Source organism: Opisthorchis viverrini (assembly GCF_000715545.1).
Source record: "Opisthorchis viverrini unplaced genomic scaffold opera_v5_52, whole genome shotgun sequence".
NCBI lineage: Eukaryota > Metazoa > Platyhelminthes > Trematoda > Opisthorchiida > Opisthorchiidae > Opisthorchis > Opisthorchis viverrini.
Window position 1 is genome coordinate 565,440 of NW_008751708.1, and position 9,613 is coordinate 575,052.

Below are 9,613 nucleotides of genomic sequence, written 5' to 3' on the forward strand. Positions count from 1 at the left end.
AACCTGGTGTGAGAGACTCTGTGAGTGTCGCGGGACACTCTCCAGTATAGCTCAATGGATCGCTGAGGTGCGCAAACCGTCACACCACGGTAAGGTCCAGTCTCTTCGTGACGGCCTCCAAACAACCTTTAAGAATCAGTCTTAGTGTGCATTTGCAGAAAAGGAGCTCGTAGTAAGTGCGATAATCAGGGGGAGGCAGCTTGAACCCATTTAGAGTTGCTTTTCCTTTGCGGCCTCATGGTGCCTCGTGAAACACTGACGCGAGAGCAGCAGACAGGATTCCACCATCTTCGGAGAACCATAGCTGAACACTACCCACTTGAACTAGCCCAACTACTCTCTGCAGTAAGCTGAAACCGCACTTGTAGTGATCACATGGATTAAGCATGAAAAAATATGAAACGAGCTATACTGATGGCATCCATGGCTGTCTTCTCGACTCCGACACGATGAAATAACCACTGGTTGTCGTTGATTTCGTTATTCATAATTGATGCCAGGAAATCCATACCAACAAGCGTCGAGTACAACGGTGCTTACAAATCCCTCAAACGCCAAATAACGAAAAGTATAAGAAAGGCAGAGCTTTGGTGGGCAATCAAAGGCTTGGAAATTCAGAAGTTTTTTGCCACCGTGTCCTGTATTGCTTTATACTGTCGGCTAACCAAAAGAAATAAACTCAGTGGAATGATGAGTAGGCAGATGACGCATTATTTCACTCACAAAAACGCCAAATGAAAAAGCTGGACACAGTGAAATTCATTTTTGTCTCCAAAAGGCGTACGCAAACACTGTGTTAAAATCACCGTGGCATTAGTTGTGGTATCAAAGGTGTCCTCTGGTTTTATCCTCAGGAGATTGACCGAACATAGTAAGGAGCAGATCCGTGATAACCAAGCTGGATTTCGTCCTGAAAAAATACATCAACCACATGTTCGCCTTCCGATGGATTCTGAAACAGAGAAACTGCTTGCTGCAATCAGAAGCAGAATTATGGACCGTCAGGTACTATAGGGGTTTCTATGGAGCAAATGTTTCTCCATAAATTCTTAGCGATGCTGTTGGCGCTGTACGCTGACTTCCGTAGGCACGTAAAGATCCATGAAATGCTCTCGTTTGAGTTCATTCCCTCAATTATCATCTTGAGCACCGAACTGAACACTTTAAAGAACAGTTAAACTGGTCTCCTTCAACTCGACCGCTAGAAGAAAATCGAATGTTCAGAAGAACCCAATACCGAATAGAACACTAGCACCAACCCGCCATCGGCAACCGAAATCCGGTGTGAGATGTCAATCCTGAAGCCCTACCGAGCACCTGGCCCGGATGGTCTGCGCCACGCACACTTTAAGAAGATGGCGAGGTCCTGGTGAACAGTCTGACAACCATACTGCAGATTTGGAACACAAGCAGAATACCAGTCGAATGGAGCTCCCCGGCCGTCATCCCAGTTTTCAAAAAGGGCGAAAGGACGCCATGTGAAAGCCATCGTTGCATCAGCCTGGTGTCCGTCCCATGTGTTCTCTGCTCTGGCATTTTGAGCAAGTTGATGGATTATCGGGAGAGACACGAGAATCAAGCTGGGTTTCACATACATTGAGTATGCAGACGATATTGCTCCCCTTGGTTCATATCCTTCCCAAATGCAGACGATTTTAAATAACGTAAAAGAATCTGCCGCACCGTTTAGCATGTGCTTCACACCTCCAAAATGTAAAGTGCTGCTACAAGACTGAGTGGGATCAAACCCACAGCTTATGCAGGTGAACCAATCGACGTGGTTGATAAATTTGTTTACCTGGGCAGTTGTATAAGTTCCGGTGAGGTGGCTAGAATTGAGATCACTTCTCGAATCGGGGAGGCTAGGGCAGCTTTCGCCAGCCTTGGCACCTATGGCGCCGACTTGACGTGGGCGTTTGTCAGGAGCAGGATTTACACTGCTTGAGTGTGACCCATACTGTTTTATGGGTAAGAAACTTTGCCCCTACGTGCAGAGGGCATACAGAAGGTTTCAATGTTTGGTCATCGGTGTTTCCAAAGCACTGGTCAGGTCTGGTGGGAACATCGGATTAGGAATGCTGAGGTACACCAGATGGTCTTAGGAAGAAGGAACTCTCCCGCGATAGACGAATTACTCACGCATCATAGGTTACGGTGGTTAGGACCTGTAATCCGCATGCCAGAAAACAGTCTGCCTCACAGGGCTCTTTTTTCCCAGCGCTGTGCTGAGTGGAAGCAACCGAGAAGTGGACAGTATATGAGCCGGCTACGAAGTACGAAAACACTAAACAGTAAACTTAGTCGGATCGGCAACTGCCGCCTTCCTGGATGAGGACCGCGGGACTCAACTCACCAGTGGTTAATGGCATTGGCAGAAATGGCCCAATGACACAGTCAGTGGCGCTCGTGCATTAAGGCCATCGCCTTCAATGCGTAGCTTCTCAGTTCCCGAACTAATTGAACATGCCATCGCTTCCGAGGCTTGGCTGTATGTTCCACACTCTTCCACTTTCTGGTGATCGAAATGGTTGCCAGCTGATAAATTGAATCGAATTGATGAGTGGTGTGATCACACTCCATAATTGCACCGCCGGTTTGGTCAGGTGCTGCATATGTCAATCGTTTGGATTCCTCGGGAAGCCCTTTTCACCCAACCACACGGAGAGTGAAAACTAGCCAGAGGAGGCCAAGCAACGACTTGGCAGCGAAGTGTGGGAGTCATTACCAGCAAACTTGTGTGTGTTTTTGATGGTGTCCCCGAGACATGACACATCTATGGTTAGAGGCTAACAGATATGACCCAGTCGAATGCTCAAAGGCACGCATACATCCAACTTGTAGCTTTCGGTGCATAGCTCCTCATCCCACTGAGAATTCCGCTATCATTCCTGGATCCATGCGTCGATTATGACGGCAACTGCCTCCAATGCGTATTCACTCACCCCTATCTCTCAAGATGGGCGAAATGATTCAGTAGTTAGAGCGCGAATTTGCTGACCAGAAGGTCCGTTGTTAGAACCCGACCTCTGTCTGTCAACTTCCCCTCTATGCTTGGGCAACCTGGCAGTATCCCAGCCCTTGTGCTTCCTTCTGGTGACATGGCAGCTTGGCACCGAAAGGGTGCTACAGCCGAGGCATCTCCCAAGATCCTCGGCCAGCGAAAATTTTTTTGTAGCGCTTTCTGTAGAAGAATCCTTTTCAATGATGTAATTCCTTCCAGGGACATCACTGCCTGCTCTTGGGTCGTTTACTGGAGCGAATAGGGCACTTGAACGACCGTCGAATGTTTTACCCGCGTACCACTTTCCACTACCCAGTTGGGGTCGTGTCTTACGTCAGCACACCTCCAATCATTGTACACAGATGTTAAACCTTACAGATTTTCGCCACATAATCTTGTGTCCCGTCGATCGGTTTTTATTTCAGAGTTCGGTCGTTATTAACTGGTGTATGTAGATCACTCTCGAGCGAAAATATGACCGTCGATTTGCCTCCCAGTCAGCTGCGACTCCCACGACCAAGCAAGTAAGCTTTGTTTTTCTCTGCCTAGGCTTCCTTTTAGGGAGTCATCGTTCAAAAGTGTGAAAAATACATTCAGCTCACTAAAGCAACTTATAGAAAACGGTACTTGGACTGATATAAGGTTGTATCTTCTACTTCAACTGTCCCCTATTTACATGGTCACTTTAGGTCACTTGTTGCTCTTATCCATCAGAAAGCTATCGACTACACGTCGACGGGCGTAAATGCAACTCCCAACCTACATGTATGCCTCAGAGTCTTGAAAATCGCACGTGAAGAAGCCCTAAAGTGTGTCGCTTGCCTTTACATGGTTGTGTAACCCACTCCAGAGTACTTCGCGGAAGTAATGCTGAATTCGAGGAAAATTCAACGGTATTCATGCCTCTTCAGCTGATCTCAGACTTCGGCATTTCAGAACCGTTTATTCGCTTCTGGCGACACAGCTTATGAGTCCGTGGTCAAATCAGATGTTTTGGAGGCTATTCTTGGTGCCTTGGACGAATTCATTGTAGATATAAATGCATGTTATGAGAACATTTCTGACCTATCCCTTGATCTTATTCATTCTGATGAGCTCATCCTCACTCACGGATCTTCGCAATTGGCCTACCGTTTCCTCAAGGTAATGTGAAACAGCCTCACTGTTTATTTTAGTACAGAGAGCTGCTGAGAAGAAACGAATGTACAAAGTGATCGTTTGTGAGGGTTATCCAGACAATCTGGTACTTGGGTTTTCGTGTACTCTTACTCATGTGACTGATTAATTACAGGGTCACAAGTTCGCTGAGGATCTGTCTAAAGAGGGTATAAATGTTATATTGGTTCCAGATAGTCATGTATTCGGTCTCATGTCCCGAGTGAATAAGGTATTTTCTTCCGTAGCTTGAAATTTCACTGTTCTCGAGGTTATCATTGGATGCAACTCGGTTTATCCGGATGGCACCATGGATGCACCAACGGGTACATACAGCGTCCTGTTGGCGGCCAAGCACTTCTCAATACCTGTAAGTTGTTAGTAATTTTGCTGGTGAACTGCCTTGGGGGAACACTTCAATCTGGTTATCATATATCTTTTTTTTCCGTGTTAGACAATTATTCGCTTGTCTTGCCGGTTTCCTCAGTTTCCTTTCGGTGTGTGATTCTAAGTGGTTCTACAAAATGAAAACTCGAGTTGACGCCTACGTATGTTTGCCCTTAGATCCAAATGCAGATCTGCCTATGAGCGTTATGTGTCAACTGTCATAGTAAACCTGAGCTTGTGTTGTGGCAGTGTGGATTGCCGATAGTTCGACACTGTCGGATCTGTTGGCGTTTGCAGGTTCATGTGGACTGCCACAGATTCAGTAGCGTATTTCGCCAGAAGACGGCTCAGTGGTTAGAGCGCAAATTTACTGACCGGAAGGTCCCTGGTTTGGACTCTACCACTGCATCTCGACTTCCACTGTCCAGGCTTGGACAGCTTGGCAGTATCTCAGGCCTTGTGCCTCCTTCGGATGGTATGGCTGCTAAGCATCGAAAGGGTATTACATCTGAACGATTTGTTTCCTCTTAACTTGTGCATGTTATAGAATATGGCTGGACGACACTCAGCTAACGTATAAATGTTGCGGCTGAGCCTAGCTCCATTTTTGGAGTTTTTCGGAAGTGCCGTTTGTATTCAGCAGCTTGAAATTTGATTCGGCCAACGTAGGCACGCTTGATTCTGTAGACATCTGGTGCAGTCTACAGGCTTACTATGGTCCTGTGTACAGGCCAGCCATCCCTTTGAAGTATATTCCATGTGGAACGTGACGTGGGTGTCAAGCTTGGACAACGTATGATAAATACTTTAGACGTGTTTTGTCGGTGGGGGTCAGTTTTTGTACTGACTGCTCCGTCTGATTCTTGTGGTTGCCATGTGCGATTGACGGTGGAACACTGAGGAAAACATTCACAGCTTCGTGCTAATCTCTATCAGGAAGGTCAGCTTCCTGAAAGCAACCACTGAATGCCCGGAATCTACAGAGACCCTCAGCTCCACTGGGTGTTGACCAGACAGACAACGCCTCCTCAATATGCAGCGCGTCACACCCTTGCATCAAACCCAGACAGCGCGAGTCAGCGTTGATCAAGGACAGACAACGCCTCCGCACTATGCAGCACGTCGCTGTCTCGTACTAAAGCCAGACCGCGTGCATCAGCATTGGACCAAGTTCAGACAGTGTCCTTCCAATAAAAAGCTTGAGGCCGTTGTACTTTTCGCACTCGCGCTCTCGCAACCACTTTGTTGGAATATAGCTATTGTGTTCCCTTCCGCGAGCCTTTTTCTCTCCGACACTAGGCACTGGAGCGGGTCAGCAGCAAATACCACAGGCCGACAAATCAGTAGATATAACAATCTCCAACGCCAGCTGCGCTCGTGCTCCGTCGTCCTTGTTGAGGCAATTCACCTTGAGTCCTTCCAGAGGTTGGAGTGACCGGAATTCAAGTCGGCATTGTACTTTGCCCAGTACGGGTGGTTGTTGGCTGGATCATTCATAGAGCACGTACTACTAAAGCACGTACTGCCGTTAGTACGTTGGCAAGGTGACCAGCACAGGAGCAAGTTTGCAGTCAAGTAGTCTGTTTGCGTAATGACTGAAGAAATGAGTGGCCATGCAAAGGACGAAACATAGCTGCGCCAATCATCCGGTGGTCACTCCTGGCTTATTGACTGAGTGACTCAGCCACACGGTGTTTAAGCGAGCAGCATAGGCTGGCGCACTCCAGATATAGATATCTGTCCGCCCTAGTTGGGATAACCCCTTTTTGCACTTTTTATTGTGACTGCCCGATAGGAATGAGCCATATCAGTGACCTTTGATTGGGGAGAGAAACCTCAAGGACTCAGTGGCTCTTAATTTAATGGTAGGCATTTCTGGAAAAGCTGATGGTCAATCCGACCGTGCTTTTTGAGTCACTTGACGCTCATCCGTACTGTTTGTTACTCGTTTCTATTTCATCTCCATTTACTTCCGAGTTCCGTATGTTATCGATGGTAGATGCATGGTGAGGACCTGGTAGTAGAACTGAATGAGTCGTTGTACGCTGCAAAATGCTCTGCGGATGAAAACGCAGCGTGTTGCGAAAGTAACACGTTACATCTTGCCTGAATGTAACTATATTTATCTGTGGTCCCATCCCACTTACCCAAACATTTTCAATTCCAACTACGTAAATGTATCGAGGACATCTATCCTTCGGTAGGCCTTAAAGATTTCGACTATTGTTGGTTGTTGATCCGTTTGCTGAGCTTAGCAATTGACTTAAAAAACCTTTCGTCACCGTACGAGGAGACACACCGAATACACCCACCTGTATCATAATTCATAGTCACGTGGTGAGAGAGGTAGACCCTGCGCACGAACTGCTGACTGGATGAAAAACTTCACCTACTGTCAAACACTTATGCCTGGCCTGAAATTAAGTGAGGCTGTTTGTTCGGCTGGTTGTGCATTTGAAGTTGATCTTGTCACAGTACATCTGATTGCCAACTTGGTCGACTGTTTGTGTGCCACGTTGTCTTCTTTCACTCTACCGTTCGTTGTGCCATCCGTTATTCCTATTTCGCTCGATGTAGCCGTTCTACGTATAGTTGAGCCCACCCAGTTCATTCTATTCGCAATTCATGTCATAACTTTTCATGGTAAATGCTCGGCGCTCATCTTTACCTCCTGATGTGTGCTTTTTGCTCGGAATGATGTCAACAGGTTTGCGGGTATAGAGAGGATTCTATATTGACGCCTTCGTGACTTCCGAAGTCAGGCAGCTATAAATGATATATCCACCGTTAAAATCCTGGGGAACCGTGAACACTGTATGTAAAAGGCTTTGGTGATCCACCTTATCACCCGTTGCATATTGCGATAAGTTTGTTCTTGAGTTCTTTGGTTGCTCGAACAACTTGGGACTAGAGTAAGCTGCCGAATTAAGACGTGATCATTCGTGGCTTTCTTTTAATCATGCAGGGGAAATCTAACCGGCATGGGTCAGCGTGTGTCGGTTGCTGTTGCTGTCGAAATTAGCAGTCAGTTGGTGGCGTTTGAAATGACGTTTTCTATCGTCGTGAGTTAATGGGGTGATGCTTTAGTGCATGACCCCCTTTGCGTTCAGACCGATACTATGGGATTTTATTGGTTTTCTCAACCGCTACGGCCTCCCGACCAGATGATCTCAAAATGCGCAGTAGTCCGCATAATGTTCATAATGAGAATTGAAGGCATATTTTGGCTGTCAGACTCAAGTAGTGTTTTCAGCGACCAGTGTCATCTACATCGTGACCGGGTGTATCACTCTCCTCCAGTGGAACCCAGATCACCTACCAGTGTGCACTTATCCATCTGGTCTGCGCTACTTGTGTGTTGTAAGTAGCTTCAATAGAAACCAAACAATAACGAGCGAGTATCCATGGTTACGGTCGACCACACTGCTGCTCCGTTGAGTAGACGAAAGTTCACCCGATCACCGGGATTACAGAAAGAAGTGTCCGTGAGCAACAACAGCGAACACCAGAGTTGCCTGTTTAGATGACAATGACCCACGGTCGCCCACCTATAAAGTTTATCAAAAGGAGACCACTCTCCAAGCAGTTACAGATTAACGTTTCCCGTCAGTCTTGACCTTCTCCCCTTTGGTAACCCCTCAGGTGCTGCAATGTATGCCTTTGTGTTCTGCTGGTTTTAGTGTTCCCTCCTCTGTAAAAGTCCATCTTCATGAAAGAACATAAATAGGTCCTATCATTCACATGCATGGGTTTGTACCTGAAAAAGGAAATGTTTACCTACCTTTAACTCGAGAAGACCGTCTGATAGTTTTCTTTGCTTTCACTGGTACGTCGCTGTTTTCTCGCCTCACAGACGTACGTGTGTCTGCCCCAGTACAAACTCTCCCCAGTTCCGATGAAGGCCTCAGCAAACACACCACCTCCCTATACCGTCTTGCCAACCAAGGATCCCAGCAATGCTTCTCCAGACTGGATCGATAGTCCAGCGAAGATTCTCCCTCCAGATGATCCGATTGTTTCCTCCAACAACTTGGTCAATCTGCCGCCGGCCAACGGTCCAGTTGTATGGGTTCCACGCTGGGAACACATTCCAGCTGGTTTGATTAGTTTATTTCTAACCAACCTTGGTAGTCATGCACCGTCCTACTTGTACGCTTTGGGACAAGAATTATTCCATCCATCAGACATTCAAGCTATCGTTTCCACACAATGAATTCTTTCTTATTCTGTCGAAACAGTTCATTCTTTTCACTTGGTGAACATAGAATTAGGTTTTGGTATAAAAGAGTTGTTTTGTTCATGTCGGAGGTGGGTTAAAGCGGGTTGCAGTTGTTAACAACTTGGTATGTAATGCAACCATGACTAGTAAAGTCCTGCCGCATCAGGACTACCCCGCTGGGACACTCAGCATATCGTTTACCTAGCTTAGCGTGTTTACCCATAATAAAAGAAATTGTGGAGCCAAACGTTCGCCTGAAAATTAAGATGGTATTGACTAAATCTCTTGTGCACAGCATAGTCCGACTAAATGTGTGTGCTACACGATGGCGCCTCACTGTGAAACGATATGCAAGAGGTCGAGTTAGTTTCCCTGATCTCACCCGACCTCTGAACTGGCAAGTTATCAAGGCAGCAATCCTGTACGTGATGCCATCTCAAAGAAATTGTATGTATGCGTTAAGTGAACACGCGCCTACCCAAAATTTCAGGGTGGGCAATGTCACTTAAAACATCCTGTGTTCGCAATGCGAATAGTCAGTTTTGGTAGTCAGGGCAAGGGTTATCTAGAATGTTACTTGGATGCACTTCCCCCGAACACTGGGCACATAGTTTCCTTTTCAGTGAGCATTTGATAGGTTTGTTAGGCGAATAACCGCTTGGTAAGAACTCATCCAAGGACACTGGTGAAAATGAAAAACGTTTAAATGACTGCGTGAACAGAAGCTACTTAACAACAAGATTGCATAGATTTTGGAGACTATATCCAACGGAATGTCATTAAACATTCCGTTAGTTCCCGCTTATTCTTATGAACCGTCTGCACGTTCCCTAGTTAGCTCAATCTTGTTG

General features: G+C 46.5%; 1 protein-coding gene across 1 annotated transcript; it reads left to right on the forward strand.

Annotated features, from left to right (window-relative positions):
* Positions 1 to 2,075: 2,075 nt before the first annotated feature.
* T265_03569 (hypothetical protein) lies at positions 2,076 to 8,756 on the forward strand (the record flags this gene model as incomplete). The annotated part of the gene is made up of 10 exons (XM_009168088.1): positions 2,076 to 2,083; positions 3,427 to 3,525; positions 3,563 to 3,643; positions 3,691 to 3,810; positions 3,852 to 3,894; positions 3,938 to 4,144; positions 4,182 to 4,244; positions 4,293 to 4,388; positions 4,428 to 4,526; positions 8,397 to 8,756. The coding sequence occupies 10 exons, from the start codon at positions 2,076 to 2,078 to the stop codon at positions 8,754 to 8,756; spliced, it is 1,176 nt and encodes a 391-aa protein (XP_009166352.1).
* Between the last annotated feature and the right edge of the window lie 857 nt (positions 8,757 to 9,613).